General features: G+C 57.9%; 1 protein-coding gene across 1 annotated transcript in view; it reads left to right on the plus strand.

Annotated features, from left to right (window-relative positions):
- PELP1 (proline, glutamate and leucine rich protein 1) overlaps positions 1–16,925 on the plus strand; it is a 35,606-nt gene extending 18,681 nt beyond the window's left edge. Inside the window, exons 12-17 of the mRNA XM_069767318.1 lie at positions 63–213; positions 6,251–6,377; positions 6,530–6,585; positions 10,690–10,896; positions 10,975–12,294; positions 16,336–16,925. Coding sequence (XP_069623419.1) covers positions 63–213; positions 6,251–6,377; positions 6,530–6,585; positions 10,690–10,896; positions 10,975–12,294; positions 16,336–16,425 — 1,951 coding nt within the window. The 3' untranslated portion in view covers positions 16,426–16,925. The remainder of the gene's footprint in view (positions 1–62; positions 214–6,250; positions 6,378–6,529; positions 6,586–10,689; positions 10,897–10,974; positions 12,295–16,335) is intronic.
- Positions 16,926–19,757: the final 2,832 nt, after the last annotated feature.

Consider the following 19,757-nt stretch of genomic DNA (forward strand, 5'->3'; position numbering starts at 1 on the left):
TGCGGGGTCCTGCCGCCATCTTTCCTCTGTTTCCTACATTACTGTGTGATGCTTTATTCCAGCTCACTCCGGGGGGCCGTCTACCGGGTCCTGGAGCGCTGGGTAACCGTGTGCGGAGTCTCGGCTGGCGTCTTGCAAGGCATGGCGCACCACTCAGATATACTGCTGGCACATCTGCTCAGTGACATCACTCCGCCCGCAGATTCCCTGAAGGTGAGACCCGCCGCCACTTACTCTTCCCTTGTCGTCCTCTTTGTCTCCCCCAGTCGTCCCCCCTTCCCCCGGTCGTTCCCCCTTGCCCCGGTCATCCGTCCGTCCCCCCTTTCCCTTCCCCCTTGCCCCGGTCGTTCCCCCCCCCCCCCCCTTGCCCCGGTCGTTTCCCTTCCCCCTTTCCCCGGTTGTCCGTCCATCCCCCCTTTCCCTTCCCACTTGCCCCGGTCGTCCGTCCCCCCCTTTCCCTTCCCCCTTGCCCCAGTCGTTTCTCCCCCTTGCCCCGGTCGTTTCTCCCCCCTTGCCCCGGTTGTCCGTCCATCCCCCCTTTCCCTTCCCCCTTGCCCCGGTCGTTTCCCCCCCTTGCCCCGGTTGTCCGTCCGTCCATCCCCCCCTTTCCCTTCCCCCTTGCCCCGGTCGTCCGTCCCCCCTTTCCCTTCCCCCTTGCCCTGGTCGTTCCCCCCCCCCCCTTGCCCCAGTCGTTTCCCCCCCTTGCCCCAGTCGTTTCCCCCCCTTGCCCCGATTGTCCGTCCGTCCCCCCTTTCCCTTCCCCCTTGCCCCGGTCGTTTCTCCCCCCTTGCCCCGGTTGTCCGTCCATCCCCCCTTTCCCTTCCCCCTTGCCCCGGTCGTCCCCCCCTTGCCCCGGTCGTCCCCCCTTGCCCCGGTCGTCCGTCCGTCCCCCCTTTCCCTTCCCCCTCGGTCTTCTCTCCCTCGTCCCCCCTTTTCCTTCCCCCTTGCCCCGGTCATCTGTCAGTCCCCCCTTTCCCTTCCCCCTTGCCCCGGTCGTTCCCCCCCCCCTTGCCCCGGTCGTTTCCCTTCCCCCTTTCCCCGGTTGTCCGTCCATCCCCCCCTTTCCCTTCCCACTTGCCCCGGTCGTCCGTCCCCCTTTTCCCTTCCCCCTTGCCCCAGTCGTTTCTCCCCCTTGCCCCGGTCGTTTCTCCCCCCTTGCCCCGGTTGTCCGTCCATCCCCCCTTTCCCTTCCCCCTTGCCCCGGTCGTCTGTCCCCCCTTTCCCTTCCCCCTTGCCCCGGTCGTTTCCCCCCCTTGCCCCGGTTGTCAGTCCATCCCCCCCTTTCCCTTCCCCCTTGCCCCGGTCGTCCGTCCCCCCTTTCCCCGGTCGTCCGTCCCCCCTTTCCCCGGTCGTCCGTCCCCCCTTTTCCTTCCCCCTCGGTCTTCACTCTCCCTCGTCCCCCCTTTTCCTTCCCCCTCGGTCTTCACTCTCCCTCGTCCCCCCTTTTCCTTCCCCCTCGGTCTTCACTCTCCCTCGTCCCCCCTTTTCCTTCCCCCTCGGTCTTCGCTCTCCCTCGTCCCCCCTTTCCCTTCCCCCTCGGTCTTCGCTCTCCCTCGTCCCCCCTTTTCCTTCCCCCTCGGTCTTCACTCTCCCTCGTCCCCCCTTTCCCTTCCCCCTCGGTCTTCACTCTCCCTCGTCCCCCCTTTTCCTTCCCCCTCGGTCTTCACTCTCCCTCGTCCCCCCTTTCCCTTCCCCCTCGGTCTTCACTCTCCCTCGTCCCCCCTTTTCCTTCCCCCTCGGTCTTCACTCTCCCTCGTCCCCCCTTTTCCTTCCCCCTCGGTCTTCACTCTCCCTCGTCCTCCCTTTTCCTTCCCCCTCGGTCTTCACTCTCCCTCGTCCCCCCTTTTCCTTCCCCCTCGGTCTTCACTCTCCCTCGTCCCCCCTTGCCCCTCGGTCTTCACTCTCCCTCGTCCCCCCTTCCCCTTGCCCCTCGGTCTTCACTCTCCCTCGTTCCCCTTGCCCCTCGGTCTTCACTCTCCCTCGTCCCCCCTTCCCCTTCGGTCTTCACTCTCCCTCGTCCCCCCTTCCCCTTGCCCCTCGGTCTTCACTCTCCCTCGTCCCCCCTTCCCCTTGCCCCTCGGTCTTCACTCTCCCTCGTCCCCCCTTCCCCTTCCCCCTCGGTCTTCACTCTCCCTCGTCCCCCCTTTCCCTTCCCCCTTGCCCCGGTCGTTTCCCCCCCTTGCCCCGGTCGTCCGTCCCCCCTTTCCCCGGTCGTCCGTCCCCCCTTTCCCTTCCCCCTTGCCCCGGTCGTTCCCCCCCCCCCCCCCTTGCCCCGGTCGTTTCTCCCCCCTTGCCCCGGTTGTCCGTCCATCCCCCCTTTCCCTTCCCCCTTGCCCCGGTCGTTCGTCCCCCCTTTCCCTTCCCCCTTGCCCCGGTCGTTCGTCCCCCCTTTCCCTTCCCCCTTGCCCCGGTCGTTCCCCCCCCCCCTTTCCCTTCCCCCTCGGTCTTCACTCTCCCTCGTTCCCCTTGCCCCTCGGTCTTCACTCTCCCTCGTCCCCCCCTTCCCCTTGCCCCTCGGTCTTCACTCTCCCTCGTCCCCCCTTCCCCTTGCCCCTCGGTCTTCACTCTCCCTCGTCCCCCCTTCCCCTTCCCCCTCGGTCTTCACTCTCCCTCATCCCCACTTTCCCTTCCCCCTCGGTCTTCACTCTCCCTCGTCCCCCCTTCCCCTTCCCCCTCGGTCTTCACTCTCCCTCATCCCCACTTTCCCTTCCCCCTCGGTCTTCACTCTCCCTCGTCCCCCCTTTTCCTTCCCCCTCGGTCTTCACTCTCCCTCGTCCCCCCTTTTCCTTCCCCCTCGGTCTTCACTCTCCCTCGTCCCCCCTTTTCCTTCCCCCTCGGTCTTCACTCTCCCTCGTCCCCCCTTTTCCTTCCCCCTCGGTCTTCACTCTCCCTCGTCCTCCCTTTTCCTTCCCCCTCGGTCTTCACTCTCCCTCGTCCCCCCTTTTCCTTCCCCCTCGGTCTTCACTCTCCCTCGTCCCCCCTTGCCCCTCGGTCTTCACTCTCCCTCGTCCCCCCTTGCCCCTCGGTCTTCACTCTCCCTCGTCCCCCCTTGCCCCTCGGTCTTCACTCTCCCTCGTCCCCCCTTGCCCCTCGGTCTTCACTCTCCCTCATCCCCCCTTCCCCTTGCCCCTCGGTCTTCACTCTCCCTCGTTCCCCTTGCCCCTCGGTCTTCACTCTCCCTCGTCCCCCCCTTCCCCTTGCCCCTCGGTCTTCACTCTCCCTCGTCCCCCCTTCCCCTTGCCCCTCGGTCTTCACTCTCCCTCGTCCCCCCTTCCCCTTGCCCCTCGGTCTTCACTCTCCCTCGTCCCCCCTTCCCCTTCCCCCTCGGTCTTCACTCTCCCTCGTCCCCCCTTGCCCCTCGGTCTTCACTCTCCCTCGTCCCCCCTTCCCCTTCCCCCTCGGTCTTCACTCTCCCTCGTCCCCACTTTCCCTTCCCCCTCGGTCTTCACTCTCCCTCGTCCCCCCTTGCCCTTCACTCTCCCTCGTCCCCCCTTGCCCCTCGGTCTTCACTCTCCCTCGTCCCCCCTTCCCCTTGCCCCTCGGTCTTCACTCTCCCTCGTCCCCCCTTTCCCTTGCCCCTCGGTCTTCACTCTCCCTCGTCCCCCCTTTCCCTTGCCCCTCGGTCTTCACTCTCCCTCGTCCCCCCTTTCCCTTGCCCCTCGGTCTTCACTCTCCCTCGTCCCCCCTTGCCCCTCGGTCTTCACTCTCCCTCGTCCCCCCTTCCCCTTCCCCCTCGGTCTTCACTCTCCCTCGTCCCCACTTTCCCTTCCCCCTCGGTCTTCACTCTCCCTCGTCCCCCCTTGCCCTTCACTCTCCCTCGTCCCCCCTTGCCCCTCGGTCTTCACTCTCCCTCGTCCCCCCTTCCCCTTGCCCCTCGGTCTTCACTCTCCCTCGTCCCCCCTTTCCCTTGCCCCTCGGTCTTCACTCTCCCTCGTCCCCCCTTTCCCTTGCCCCTCGGTCTTCACTCTCCCTCGTCCCCCCTTTCCCTTGCCCCTCGGTCTTCACTCTCCCTCGTCCCCCCCTTCCCCCTCGGTCTTCACTCTCCCTCGTCCCCACTTTCCCTTCCCCCTCGGTCTTCACTCTCCCTCGTCCCCCCTTGCCCTTCACTCTCCCTCGTCCCCCCTTGCCCTTCACTCTCCCTCGTCCCCCCTTGCCCCTCGGTCTTCACTCTCCCTCGTCCCCCCTTCCCCTTGCCCCTCGGTCTTCACTCTCCCTCGTCCCCCCTTCCCCTTGCCCCTCGGTCTTCACTCTCCCTCGTCCCCCCTTCCCCTTCCCCCTCGGTCTTCACTCTCCCTCGTCCCCCTTCCCCTTGCCCCTCGGTCTTCACTCTCCCTCGTCCCCCCTTCCCCTTGCCCCTCGGTCTTCACTCTCCCTCGTCCCCCCTTCCCCTTGCCCCTCGGTCTTCACTCTCCCTCGTCCCCCCTTCCCCTTGCCCCTCGGTCTTCACTCTCCCTCGTCCCCCCTTCCCCTTGCCCCTCGGTCTTCACTCTCCCTCGTCCCCCCTTCCCCCTCGGTCTTCACTCTCCCTCGTCCCCCCTTCCCCCTCGGTCTTCACTCTCCCTCGTCCCCCCTTCCCCTTGCCCCTCGGTCTTCACTCTCCCTCGTCCCCCCTTCCCCTTGCCCCTCGGTCTTCACTCTCCCTCGTCCCCCCTTTCCCTTGCCCCTCGGTCTTCACTCTCCCTCGTCCCCCCTTTCCCTTGCCCCTCGGTCTTCACTCTCCCTCGTCCCCCCTTTCCCTTGCCCCTCGGTCTTCACTCTCCCTCGTCCCCCCTTCCCCTTGCCCCTCGGTCTTCACTCTCCCTCGTCCCCCCTTCCCCTTGCCCCTCGGTCTTCACTCTCCCTCGTCCCCCCTTCCCCTTGCCCCTCGGTCTTCACTCTCCCTCGTCCCCACTTCCCCTTGCCCCTCGGTCTTCACTCTCCCTCGTCCCCCTTCCCCCTTGGTCTTCACTCTCCCTCGTCCCCCCTTCCCCTTGCCCCTCGGTCTTCACTCTCCCTCGTCCCCCCTTCCCCTTGCCCCTCGGTCTTCACTCTCCCTCGTCCCCCCTTCCCCTTGCCCCTCGGTCTTCACTCTCCCTCGTCCCCCCTTCCCCTTGCCCCTTGGTCTTCACTCTCCCTCGTCCCCCCTTCCCCCTCGGTCTTCACTCTCCCTCGTCCCCCCTTCCCCCTCGGTCTTCACTCTCCCTCGTCCCCCCTTCCCCTTGCCCCTCGGTCTTCACTCTCCCTCGTCCCCCCTTGCCCCTCGGTCTTCACTCTCCCTCGTCCCCCCTTTCCCTTGCCCCTCGGTCTTCACTCTCCCTCGTCCCCCCTTTCCCTTGCCCCTCGGTCTTCACTCTCCCTCGTCCCCCCTTTCCCTTGCCCCTCGGTCTTCACTCTCCCTCGTCCCCCCTTCCCCTTGCCCCTCGGTCTTCACTCTCCCTCGTCCCCCCTTCCCCTTGCCCCTCGGTCTTCACTCTCCCTCGTCCCCCCTTCCCCTTGCCCCTCGGTCTTCACTCTCCCTCGTCCCCCCTTCCCCTTGCCCCTCGGTCTTCACTCTCCCTCGTCCCCCCTTCCCCTTCCCCCTCGGTCTTCACTCTCCCTCGTCCCCCCTTTCCCTTGCCCCTCGGTCTTCACTCTCCCTCGTCCCCCCTTTCCCTTGCCCCTCGGTCTTCACTCTCCCTCGTCCCCCCTTTCCCTTGCCCCTCGGTCTTCACTCTCCCTCGTCCCCCCTTCCCCTTGCCCCTCGGTCTTCACTCTCCCTCGTCCCCCCTTCCCCTTGCCCCTCGGTCTTCACTCTCCCTCGTCCCCCCTTCCCCTTCCCCCTCGGTCTTCACTCTCCCTCGTCCCCCCTTCCCCCTCGGTCTTCACTCTCCCTCGTCCCCCCTTCCCCTTGCCCCTCGGTCTTCACTCTCCCTCGTCCCCCCTTTCCCTTTCCCCTCGGTCTTCACTCTCCCTCGTCCCCCCTTCCCCTTGCCCCTCGGTCTTCACTCTCCCTCGTCCCCCCTTCCCCTTGCCCCTCGGTCTTCACTCTCCCTCGTCCCCCCTTCCCCTTGCCCCTCGGTCTTCACTCTCCCTCGTCCCCCCTTCCCCTTCCCCCTCGGTCTTCACTCTCCCTCGTCCCCCCTTCCCCCTCGGTCTTCACTCTCCCTCGTCCCCCCTTCCCCTTCCCCCTCGGTCTTCACTCTCCCTCGTCCCCCCTTCCCCTTCCCCCTCGGTCTTCACTCTCCCTCGTCCCCCCTTCCCCCTCGGTCTTCACTCTCCCTCGTCTCTGCAGATGTCCAGCTTTGTACAGTTAGGAGCCAAGAAGCAGAAAGTCTCGGAGATCGGGAACGGCGAATTTCAAAGTCACCGGAAACGAGAAGGCGGCGCAAATACGGAGCTGTGTGCGGCGGCACTACGGGGTGAGATGAACGACTTGTAGATGTCTGTGGGGGATGGGAAGCACCAGGGGCTTTGGAAACCCCTTATCAAGTGTCTTTACGGGAATTCGGAGATGGAGGGGGTCCTTGTGTGTCCCCCGACCTCTCACCGTTCTCACCTGTCTCTTTTCTAGCCCTCTGCGCCATTGTCCTGTATGGAGGATCCGTAATCAAGGATGACTGTCACCGGGTGAGTGGGCGTCTCCGGGGGTCTGTCTTGGGAACAGTGACCTCTTTATATTAAGGTCTCAGGGGTAACGTTTCTCCTTGTGGCGAGTGACATGCCGCCTCTGATCAGCTGTGCAATGCTCCTCTGGGAAATTTAATATGCAAATTGCCTCTTCGGAGGAGGACTTGCCCTCTACAGCGCCACCTGTTGGAAGCAGCGATCCTATGTCGCCATCGCCCCTTTAGCAATATGACTTAGGATAATGCAAGGCTCGTTAGAGGGTCGTTGGCGACTTGTAGGATCGCTGCTTCCAGCAGGTGGCGCTGTGGAGCTCTAGTCTGCCTCTCTGAAGTCAGCTTCCATCTTTTATATTGGACACATCTGGTTGGCTCTTCAGCCTCATATCTGATGCCACCATGTGGACACGCTGTGGTATTGCACACCGTGCCTTCTGTGTATACGGCGCAGTGAGGGGCAGCAGGAGTCAAGTGTGAAGTCCAGCGTCTCCAGTGGGGTTACATGACGTAAGATCTGCGGCCGCCGGCCTGGAATACAAGAGATTGCCCAAACCTCCAGCCAGCACCTTGTGTGACAAGGGGAGGAACACCGAGTAGTATGTAGGGAGCACAAAGGAGGGCACCGTGGCTGGGGGGGCACAATAAGGGCATTATTTCTTGGTTATGGGGGGCGCAAAAGGCGGAATTAGTCTTATAAGGGGCACAAAAAGAACATTATTACAATGTAGGGGATGTCAAAAGGGGACAAAAAGGGGGTTCTTTTACTATGTGGAGGATACAAAGGGGGCATTATTACTATGTGGGGGATACAAAGATGTGCTATTACTATGGGGAACACAAAAAGGCCACTGTTACTATGTGGGGAAAGCTATTACTATGGAGGACACGGGGGCGCTATTACTATGGAGGACACGGGGGCGCTATTACTATGGAGGACACGGGGGCGCTATTACTATGGAGGACACGGGGGCGCTATTACTATGGAGGACACGGGGGCGCTATTACTATGGAGGACACGGGGGCGCTATTACTATGGAGGACACGGGGGCGCTATTACTATGGAGGACACGGGGGCGCTATTACTATGGAGGACACGGGGGCGCTATTACTATGGAGGACACGGGGGCGCTATTACTATGGAGGACACGGGGGCGCTATTACTATGGAAGCACATAGTTGGTGACGATATACAGGGACACAGCATGTGGGGGACATGGCTGACTACTACATGGAGTATTGCAAAGAGTTGTTGAAAAGTTTTGTGTGCGCAGCACGGTGGTCTTTCGTGGCACAGCTGCGCGGTAGTATGGGCGCTGTACGGTGGTTGGCACATCTGAGGTTGGTATAGGTGGTGCACGGTGGTGTTTGATTGGTATGGTGAGGCGTTGGCGCCCTCGCAGTGTGATGAGGCGATAGCGCCCTCGTAGTGTGATGAGGCGTTGGCGCCCTCGCAGTGTGATGAGGCGTTGGCGCCCTCGTAGTGTGATGAGGCGTTGGCGCTCTCGCATTGTGATGAGGCGATAGCGCCCTCGTAGTGTGATGAGGCGTTGGCGCCCTCGCAGTGTGATGAGGCGTTGGCGCCCTCGCACTGTGATGAGGCGTTGGCGCCCTCGCAGTGTGATGAGGCGTTGGCGCCCTCGCAGTGTGATGAGGCGTTGGCGCCCTCGCAGTGTGATGAGGCATTGGCGCCCTCGCAGTGTGATGAGGCGTTGGCGCCCTCGCAGTGTGATGAGGCGTTGGCGCTCTCGCAGTGTGATGAGGCGTTGGCGCCCTCGCAGTGTGATGAGGCTTTGGCGCCCTCGCAGTGTGATGAGGCGTTGGCGCTCTCGCAGTGTGATGAGGCGTTGGCGCTCTCGCAGTGTGATGAGGCGTTGGCGCTCTCGCATTGTGATGAGGCTTTGGTGCCCTCGCACTGTGATGAGGCGTTGGCGCTCTCGCATTGTGATGAGGCGATAGCGCCCTCGTAGTGTGATGAGGCGTTGGCGCCCTCGCAGTGTGATGAGGCGTTGGTGCTCTCGCAGTGTGATGAGGCGTTGGCGCTCTCGCAGTGTGATGAGGCGTTGGCGCTCTCGCAGTGTGATGAGGCGTTGGCGCTCTCGCATTGTGATGAGGCTTTGGTGCCCTCGCACTGTGATGAGGCGTTGGCGCTCTCGCATTGTGATGAGGCGATAGCGCCCTCGTAGTGTGATGAGGCGTTGGCGCCCTCGCAGTGTGATGAGGCGTTGGTGCTCTCGCAGTGTGATGAGGCATTGGCGCCCTCGCAGTGTGATGAGGCGTTGGCGCCCTCGCAGTGTGATGAGGCGTTGGCGCTCTCGCACTGTGATGAGGCGTTGGCGCTCTCGCATTGTGATGAGGCGATAGCGCCCTCGTAGTGTGATGAGGCGTTGGCGCCCTCGCAGTGTGATGAGGCGTTGGCGCCCTCGCAGTGTGATGAGGCATTGGCGCCCTCGCAGTGTGATGAGGCGTTGGCGCCCTCGCAGTGTGATGAGGCGTTGGCGCTCTCGCAGTGTGATGAGGCGTTGGCGCCCTCGCAGTGTGATGAGGCTTTGGCGCCCTCGCAGTGTGATGAGGCGTTGGCGCTCTCGCAGTGTGATGAGGCGTTGGCGCTCTCGCAGTGTGATGAGGCGTTGGCGCTCTCGCAGTGTGATGAGGCGTTGGCGCTCTCGCATTGTGATGAGGCTTTGGTGCCCTCGCACTGTGATGAGGCGTTGGCGCTCTCGCATTGTGATGAGGCGATAGCGCCCTCGTAGTGTGATGAGGCGTTGGCGCCCTCGCAGTGTGATGAGGCGTTGGTGCTCTCGCAGTGTGATGAGGCGTTGGCGCTCTCGCAGTGTGATGAGGCGTTGGCGCTCTCGCATTGTGATGAGGCTTTGGTGCCCTCGCACTGTGATGAGGCGTTGGCGCTCTCGCATTGTGATGAGGCGATAGCGCCCTCGTAGTGTGATGAGGCGTTGGCGCCCTCGCAGTGTGATGAGGCGTTGGTGCTCTCGCAGTGTGATGAGGCGTTGGCGCCCTCGCAGTGTGATGAGGCGTTGGTGCTCTCGCAGTGTGATGAGGCGTTGGCGCTCTCGCAGTGTGATGAGGCGATAGCGCCCTCGTAGTGTGATGAGGCCTTGGCGCCCTCGCAGTGTGATGAGGCCTTGGCGCCCTCGCAGTGTGATGAGGCCTTGGCGCCCTCGCAGTGTGATGAGGCCTTGGCGCCCTCGCAGTGTGATGAGGCCTTGGCGCCCTCGCAGTGTGATGAGGCCTTGGCGCCCTCGCAGTGTGATGAGGCCTTGGCGCCCTCGCAGTGTGATGAGGCCTTGGCGCCCTCGCAGTGTGATGAGGCCTTGGCGCCCTCGCAGTGTGATGAGGCCTTGGCGCCCTCGCAGTGTGATGAGGCCTTGGCGCCCTCGCAGTGTGATGAGGCGATAGCGCCCTCGTAGTGTGATGAGGCCTTGGCGCCCTCGCAGTGTGATGAGGCCTTGGCGCCCTCGCAGTGTGATGAGGCCTTGGCGCCCTCGCAGTGTGATGAGGCCTTGGCGCCCTCGCAGTGTGATGAGGCCTTGGCGCCCTCGCAGTGTGATGAGGCCTTGGCGCCCTCGCAGTGTGATGAGGCCTTGGCGCCCTCGCAGTGTGATGAGGCCTTGGCGCCCTCGCAGTGTGATGAGGCCTTGGCGCCCTCGCAGTGTGATGAGGCCTTGGCGCCCTCGCAGTGTGATGAGGCCTTGGCGCCCTCGCAGTGTGATGAGGCGTTGGCGCCCTCGTAGTGTGATGAGGCGTTGTTGTTACTCTTGCACCGTGGTCAAGTCTTGGTGCTGTGGATTTGTCTCGCTCGCGCTATGATGAGGCCTTGGCGCCCTTGCTGTGTGATGAGGCCTTGGCGCCCTCGCTGTGTGATGAGGCCTTGGCGCCCTCGCAGTGTGATGAGGCGTTGGCGCTCTCGCAGTGTGATGAGGCGTTGGCGCTCTCGCAGTGTGTTGAGGCGTTGGCGCTCTCGCAGTGTGATGAGGCGTTGGCACCCTCGCACGATGAGGCCTTGGCGCCCTCGCAGTGTGATGAGGCCTTGGCGCCCTCGCAGTGTGATGAGGCGTTGGCGCCCTCTATCAGACTGTTCCTCTCCCCGCAGCGCCTCCAGGAGCTCTCCATCCCCCTCCTGATCCGCCTGCAGCAGGGTCCCGACCAGTGGACGGGTCCGTACACCAGCAGCGAGTGTCGGAAACAGCTGTATCGGCTGCTGCTGTCCCTGACGCTGAGCCCCAGCCCGCGCCTCCCTGCCCCCCTGCACTGTGCCATCCGGATCTTCAGAGTGGGGCTGACCGAGGAGAACTTACAGGTAGGAGGGCGGACATGATGAATATGGGAGTGCTGGGATTTGTAGTGTCACTTCTCACGGTTTTCCATCATGTTGTAGGTGTCCATGTTCTGCTCGGAGGCTCTTGCGATCTGCAGGATTATCATCCACCCTCGTGTGCCCAGCCTCCAGCGGCCTCTACCACAGCACAGCTCACGGCCTCCTATGCAGGCAGAAGCCTCGGCCCAGCGACCCCCGGCGCCTCCACTTACATTCCCTGCCACTGTACCTTTAAATCATCTCCCCCTCAGGACCCCCGTTCCTCCACAGCTCGCAGAGCCTCCGGCCGACGCGCTGATCCCTTCACCTCAAGATACTTTTGGTGGAAAGACCCTTCGTCCCATCTTCATCCACTACGAGAAGGAAGAGGCGTCTGATGTGGAGATTTCCCTGGAGAGCGATTCTGACGACAGCGTGGTCATCGTCCCTGAAGGTCTCCTACAGAAGCCCGCCCCGAAATCTGAACCTTCTCCGCCCTCCGCTAAACCTCCTGCCGAGGAGACCCCGGCAGCAGAGACCCCTGCCCAACCTGTAGTGCCGTCACCCACCTTGGCAGCGCCTCTGCCGCCACCAGCCTGCCCTGGTCCCTCCCCTGCACAGATGCCAGCTGCTGTAGAACTGCCGCCGCCTCCTCCGTTCTCGGCTCCTGCCCTTCCAGAGGGCGACATGGTCATCAACATTAACAGCTCGGATGAAGAAGAGGAGGACGACGACGAAGATGAAGAAGGCATGTACGATGAGGAAGAAGATGAATTCTACGACGATGAAGAAGAGGAGGACGACGACCTAGAAGGACTGGACGATGAGGAAGAAGAATTCGATGATGATGATGAAGGACTGACTGAAGAAGACGACGAGGAGGAAGACCTGGATGCCGAGGTAGAGGAGGACGACGAAGATGTGGACGATGAGGATGCGTTAATTGCCGAGGATATACAGATGGCTCCCTCTGTGGACACCATACCCGAACCATTGCCGCCAATCATACACGCTCCAGAGGTAGAAGAAGGGCCGCCATGTCTGTCCCCTGTCCAGGAGGATGACCCCGGAGACACAGACCTTCTGATGCTGGTGGAGAGCGAAGAGCGGGAGACTCCGACGGAGACTTCTCAGGATCGGCTTTCCGAGACCGAGGTCACAGCCAGCCCGTCGCCTCCTCCAATCCTCACTCCACCTCCGGCCTCCCCGATACAGGAGGAGGAGGAGGAGGAAGAAGAAGAAAGTGCTGTGCCTGATGTCATAGAAAGTGAACCCCTCCCTGAGTTGAAACCCCCCACCAAGGAGGAAGAGCTGATCAAAGAGGTGGAAGGTGAGGAGGAGGAGAAGAAGCCGGAGACACAAGTGGTGGAGGAGGAGGAGGAGGTCCCGGAGGAGCCCGAGGTGAGTGCACGGACAGTCAGGTGAGACACCATACTCCACATGCGCAGTGCTGTACAAAAGTTTTAGGCAGGGGTGCTGCAAAAATTGAAGTGATAATCGTGTAACAAAGCGCGAAGTGAACAAAATCAGTATTTGGCGACCGCCCTCCAGCTTCATCAGTTCTTCTCACTTGTTCACCGTTTATGGAAGATCTCAGCAGGAGGTTGTTCCAAACGTCTTGGAGAACTGACCGCAGATCTTCTGTGTATGAGGACGACTGACCCCAGATCTTCTGTGTATGAGGACAGACCCCAGATCTTCTGTGTATGAGAACTGACCTCAGATCTTCTGTGTATGAGAACTGACCTCAGATCTTCTGTGTATGAGGACGACTGACCCCAGATCTTCTGTGTATGAGGACAGACCCCAGATCTTCTGTGTATGAGAACTGACCTCAGATCTTCTGTGTGTGAGAACTGACCTCAGATCTTCTGTGTATGAGGACGACTGACCCCAGATCTTCTGTGTGTGAGGACTGACCTCAGATCTTCTGTGTATGAGGACTGACCTCAGATCTTCTGCGTGTGAGGACTGACCCCAGATCTTCTGCGTATGAGAACAGACCCCAGATCTTCTGTGTATGAGGACTGACCTCAGATCTTCTGTGTATGAGAACTGACCTCAGATCTTCTGTGTATGAGGACGACTGACCCCAGATCTTCTGTGTATGAGGACTGACCTCAGATCTTCTGTGTATGAGGACTGACCTCAGATCTTCTGCGTGTGAGGACAGACCCCAGATCTTCTGTGTATGAGAACTGACCTCAGATCTTCTGTGTATGAGAACTGACCGCAGATCTTCTGTGTATGATAACTGACCTCAGATCTTCTGTGTGTGAGGACTGACCCCAGATCTTCTGTGTATGAGGACAGACCCCAGATCTTCTGTGTATGAGAACTGACCTCAGATCTTCTGTGTATGAGAACTGACCGCAGATCTTCTGTGTATGATAACTGACCTCAGATCTTCTGTGTGTGAGGACTGACCCCAGATCTTCTGTGTATGAGGACAGACCCCAGATCTTCTGTGTATGATAACTGACCTCAGATCTTCTGTGTGTGAGGACAGACCCCAGATCTTCTGTGTATGAGGACAGACCCCAGATCTTCTGTGTATGAGAACTGACCTCAGATCTTCTGTGTATGAGAACTGACCTCAGATCTTCTGTGTATGAGGACTGACCTCAGATCTTCTGCGTGTGAGGACTGACCCCAGATCTTCTGTGTATGAGAACAGACCCCAGATCTTCTGTGTGTGAGGACAGACCCCAGATCTTCTGTGTATGAGAACTGACCTCAGATCTTCTGTGTGTGAGGACTGACCCCAGATCTTCTGTGTATGAGAACAGACCCCAGATCTTCTGTGTGTGAGGACAGACCCCAGATCTTCTGTGTATGAGAACTGACCTCAGATCTTCTGCGTGTGAGGACAGACCCCAGATCTTCTGTGTGTGAGAACTGACCTCAGATCTTCTGTGTGTGAGAACTGACCTCAGAACTTCTGTGTATGATAACTGACCTCAGATCTTCTGTGTGTGAGGACTGACCCCAGATCTTCTGTGTATGAGGACAGACCCCAGATCTTCTGTGTATGAGGACAGACCCCAGATCTTCTGTGTGTGAGGACAGACCCCAGATCTGTGTATGAGAACTGACCTCAGATCTTCTGTGTATGAGAACTGACCTCAGATCTTCTGTGTATGAGAACTGACCTCAGATCTTCTGTGTATGAGAACTGACCTCAGATCTTCTGTGTGTGAGGACTGACCCCAGATCTTCTGTGTGTGAGGACTGACCCCAGATCTTCTGTGTGTGAGGACTGACCCCAGATCTTCCGCGTGTGAGGACAGGCCCCAGATCTTCCGCGTGTGAGGACAGGCCCCAGATCTTCCGCGTGTGAGGACAGGCCCCAGGTCTTCCGCGTGTGAGGACAGACCCCAGATCTTCCGCGTGTGAGGACAGACCCCAGATCTTCCGCGTGTGAGGACAGACCCCAGATCTTCCGCGTGTGAGGACAGACCCCAGATCTTCCGCGTGTGAGGACTGACCCCAGATCTTCCGCGTGTGAGGACTGACCCCAGATCTTCTGCGTGTGAGGACTGACCCCAGATCTTCTTCTGCGTGTGAGGACAGACCCCAGATCTTCTTCTGCGTGTGAGGACTGACCCCAGATCTTCTTCTGCGTGTGAGGACTGACCCCAGATCTTCTTCTGCGTGTGAGGACTGACCCCAGATCTTCCGCGTGTGAGGACTGACCCCAGATCTTCTGCGTGTGAGGACTGACCCCAGATCTTCTGCGTGTGAGGACTGACCCCAGATCTTCTTCTGCGTGTGAGGACAGACCCCAGATCTTCTTCTGCGTGTGAGGACTGACCCCAGATCTTCTTCTGCGTGTGAGGACTGACCCCAGATCTTCTTCTGCGTGTGAGGACTGACCCCAGATCTTCCGCGTGTGAGGACTGACCCCAGATCTTCCGCGTGTGAGGACTGACCCCAGATCTTCCGCGTGTGAGGACTGACCCCAGATCTTCCGCGTGTGAGGACTGACCCCAGATCTTCCGCGTGTGAGGACTGACCCCAGATCTTCCGCGTGTGAGGACTGACCCCAGATCTTCCGTCTCTTCATGTGATCCCAGACAGACTGGATGATGTGAGATCATGGCTGGATCATCAACTCCCGGACTCCTTGTTATTAAGGACATCCGCTGGATGTTTACGGTCATTGTTAATAATTTTGAGTCGATCAGACAGCTCCTGATGATGGGATTACATGATGAAGTATCAGCCATGGATTTCTCAGCATTGAGGACACCGATTAATTCTGACCAGATTCCCAATTCCCATTTTCTGAGATTCATCCCCAAGCCTGCAGGACCCTCCACCGAGCTCCACTATTTCTGCCGCCCCTCATTATTGTGCTGTTCTCCAGAAGCTGGTCCTCTTACAGCCAAATATTTCACATTGTGACTGATCAGTCCAGAACACACGCTGACCTTCTTCTGCACCCCAGTTCCTATATTTTCATGCATAGAATCACTTGGCCTTGTTCCTACATAGACGGTTTGGTGTTTGTCCACAATTCTCCCATGAAGACGACTTTTCTCCAGACTTCTCCAAACAGTAGATGACTGTAGCTGATCCCACAGGTCACTGCCACGTCTGACTTGATGGCACTGCTAGACATCTTCCAGTGTAAAAGCCAAGTAAGCAGGACGCGTCTTTCGTCTGCCGCACATAGTTTCCTTGGCTGAACACTGCGTCTATGGTTCTCAATGGTGACCACACATCTTGAAATCCCCCAGACTGCTCTGAAATCTTTGCCTGGGAGACACCTTGCTGATGCAGTGTAACTACCTTGTGTTCCATTGCTGGTACAAGTGGTCACTTATACACCCGACTATAATCCTACAACATCCCATACTGTGGGCAAGTCACCGAGAAGCCGTGGTGTAGGCGACGGCGGTCACCGGACACAAGAGGGATTTGTTGCCTGCCTACAACTTGTGCACAGCGTTGTACCGTCCTACACGAGGGAGGCAGTCTGTTGCCCCCCTCCCCCGTCTGTTGTTGCACCACATCTCCCCCATCTGTTTTGTTAGCCCCCACCCCTTGTCTGTTGTCTGTGTGGTACCCCCTCAGCTTATGTCAACTTCCCCCTGTTCACTTGACCTATTGCAAACATCCAGCCTACTGCTCCAGTCACGTCCAAAGCTGCATTTAGGTTTCTGACCTTAGGTAGCTGAGATCCCGTCAAACTACATCTCCCACAATGCACCGCAGCTGAGCATGCTCCGTGTATGAAGCAGCAGGAGATGTGAAAAAAGGCGGAGAAAAATCCGTCGTAGAATTGTAAATGCAGCTCTGGATGTGACTGGAGGATCCAGGTTTGCACTGGTAGGAACGCTCCCGGGGCTGTGTGCTAACATGCAGAACAATGAAAGCTGCTGTCTTCTGTTATCAGCCTTTTCACCACACTGTTTTTTTTCCCCCCTTTGCCTCCAGGATGAACTCCGCGATGCAGAATCCATGTTGGCGGACTTCATCGACTGCCCCCCGGATGACGACAGAGACCTGGAGCCCCTGGTGACGTGACCTCGCCGCCCCCCTCCTCACCGCTGCTCACCATCTCATTGCATTTTTACATTTAAACTGCCCACTGCCCCTGCGATCGATCCTCGGCCCACCTCAGGCTCAGAAACACTACAACGCCCAGCATACCCTGCAGTCCACACCATGGTGTTCAGGGATTGACGGGGGTTGTAGTCTGACTAAAGTTGGATCATGGGGGTCTCACAGAAGTGGTCTCCATCCATGCTTGTTATTGTTACCCTTTCAAGTCCAGCTCCATTTCTTAGTTTACCATAAGTGGCGCAGGTCGGGGTGCCAAGATGTTCCTTATTTTTGGGGTGCAGCGATTTGTCGGGTGGTGAATGGGCTCTGGATATGTCTGCGGCAGGTGACGGACGCCTGCTCTTATGCGGATGCAGCTGTAGTTTTTTTGGTTCACGTGATAGTTTTGTCACTTTTTTCACTTTGTGATTTTTTTTTTTTTGGTGGGGTGGGGGAGGGAAATAAAATCTGGGATGTGACAACGTTTCCGGCTTCATTTATTAAGAACGAGGAAAAGTCAGATGCAATCTCTCTGCAGCAGCCATAAATGTATAAGACAATAACGTCAGCCTGCAGGAGAAGTATGGCTGGAGGAAGACGCCATAGTATTGTAGAGTAGTGGGGCAGCAATGTGGCCGTAGGACAGGAGACGAGGTGACGCATCACTCCACAGACCAGAACACGGCCTATAACATACAGGGGGGAGACAAAGTAGTCGGCCACCAATTGTGCAAGTTCTCAAACTTAGAAAGATGAGAGAGGCCTGTAATTGACATCATAGGTAGACCACAACTATGAGAGTCACAATGAGAAAACACATCCAGAAAATCACCGCGTCTGATTTATACAGCAAATTATGGTGGAAAATAAGTATTTGGTCACCTAAAAACATGCAAGATTTCTGGCTCTGACAGACCTGTAACTTCTTCTTTAAAGGGAACCTGTCACCCCCGTTTTTTGAGATTGAGCTATAAATACTGTTAAATAGGGCCTGCGCTGTGTGTTCCTATAGTGTATGTAGTGTACCCCGATTCCCCACCTATGCTGAGAAATAACTTACCAAAGTCGCCGTTTTCGCCTGTCAATCAGGCTGGTCAGGTCGGGAGGGCGTGGTAACATCACTGGTTCTTCCTCAGCTTTACGTTGGTGGCGTAGTGGTGAACAAGCAGCGCGCGATCTGCGCTGTCATCCCTTTTGTCGGTGGGGGCGGCCATCTTCCTGGGGCCGCGCGTACGCAGATCGAGTGCTCTGCTGCACGGGGCTTCAGGAAAACGGCCGCGGGATGCCGCGCGTGCGCATTAGAGATCGCGGCAGCCATTTTCCCAAAGCCGAGATGCAAACTCTGCTTTGGGAAAATGGCCGCCGCGATCTCTAATGCGCACGCGCGGCATCCCGCGGCCATTTTCCTGAAGCCCCGTGCAGCAGAGCACTCGATCTGCGTACGCGCGGCCCCAGGAAGATGGCTGCCCCCACCGACAAAAGGGATGACAGCGCAGATCGCGCGCTGCTTGTTCACCACTACGCCACTACGCCACCAACGTAAAGCTGAGGAAGAACCAGCGATGTCACCACGCCCTCCCGACCTGACCAGCCTGATTGACAGGCGAAAACGGCGACTTTGGTAAGTTATTTCTCAGCATAGGTGGGGAATCGGGGTACACTACATACACTATAGGAACACACAGCGCAGGCCCTATTTAACAGTATTTATAGCTCAATCTCAAAAAACGGGGTGACAGGTTCCCTTTAAGAGGCTCCTCTGTCCTCCACTCATAACCTGTAGTAATGACACCTGTTTGAACTTATCAGTATAAAAGACCCCTATCCACAACCTCCAGCAGTCACACTCCAAACTCCACTATGGTGAAGACCAAAGAGCTGTGGAAGGACACCAGAAACAAAATTGTAGCCCTGCACCAGGCTGGGAAGACTGAATCTGCAATAGGCAAGCAGCTTGGTGTGATGAAATCAACTGTGGGAGCACTAATAAGAAAATGGAAGACAAACAAGACCACTGATAATCTCCCTCGATCTGGGGCTCCACGCAAGATCTCACCCCGTGGGGTTAAAATGATCACAAGAACGGTGAGCAAAAAATCCCAGAACCACGCGGGGGGACCTAGTGAATGACCTACATGGAACTGGGACCACCGTAACAAAGGCTATCATCAGAAACACCTAAATATATCCTTCGCATCAGACCATGAAGGGAATAGTAGCAAAAACACCAAAAAAAAAAACCTTTACACAAGGCCAGTAAAATACATATATACTTCATTAGTTATAAAACAGTAATGGGTATATAACCACAGCAGAGGCAAACCGGTGGGATACCCAAGCAGCAACTCCAAATATAGTGGTTAAATAATCATTCCGTAATATAATGAACCATGTAAAGATGTGCCATGTGACCATGTACAAACATGCCAATAATAATAAATGATACAAGTGTATAGATCAATAATAATACAATAATTACCTATGGAGCGCTCCTGGGGACCCACCACACCCGACGCGCGTTTCGCAATGAAATGCTTCATCCGGGGGTCATTTAACCACTATATTTGGAGTTGCTGCTTGGGTATTCCACCGTTTTGCCTGTGCTGTGGTTATATACCCATTTCTGTTTACTGCTTTTATTATAACTAATAAAGTATATATGTATTTTACTGGCCTTGTGTAAAGGCTACCATCAGTAACACACTACACCGCCAGGGACTCAGATCCTGCAGTGTCAGACGTGTCCCCCTGCTTAAGCCAGTACATGTCCGGGCCCGTCTGAAGTTTGCTAGAGAGCATTTGGATTATCCAGAAGATTATTGGGAGAATGTCCTATGGTCTGATGAAACCAAAGTAGAACTGTTTGGTAGAAACAAAACTCGTGTTTGGAGGAGACAGAATGCTGAGTTGCATCCAAAGAACACCATCCCTACTGTGAAGCATGGTGGTGGCAACATCATGCTTTGGGGATGTTTCTCTGCAAAGGGACCAGGATGACTGATCCGGGTACATGAAAGAATGAATGGGGCCATGTATCGTGAGATTTTGAGTGCAAACCTCCTTCCATCAGCAAGGGCATTGAAGATGAAATGTGGATGGTTCTTTCAACATGATAAAGATGCCAAGCACACCACCAGGGCAACGAAGGAGTGGCTTCGTAAGAAGCATATGAAGGTCCTGGAGTGGCCTAGCCAGTCTCCAGATCTCAACCCCATAGAAAACCTTTGGAGGGAATGGAAAGTCCGTGCTTCTCAGGCCCAAAACATCACTGCTCTAGAGGAGATCTGCATGGAGGAATGGGCCAACATACCACC

The sequence above is a fragment of the Ranitomeya imitator genome, chromosome 4, assembly GCF_032444005.1.
Source record: "Ranitomeya imitator isolate aRanImi1 chromosome 4, aRanImi1.pri, whole genome shotgun sequence".
Taxonomy (NCBI): domain Eukaryota; kingdom Metazoa; phylum Chordata; class Amphibia; order Anura; family Dendrobatidae; genus Ranitomeya; species Ranitomeya imitator.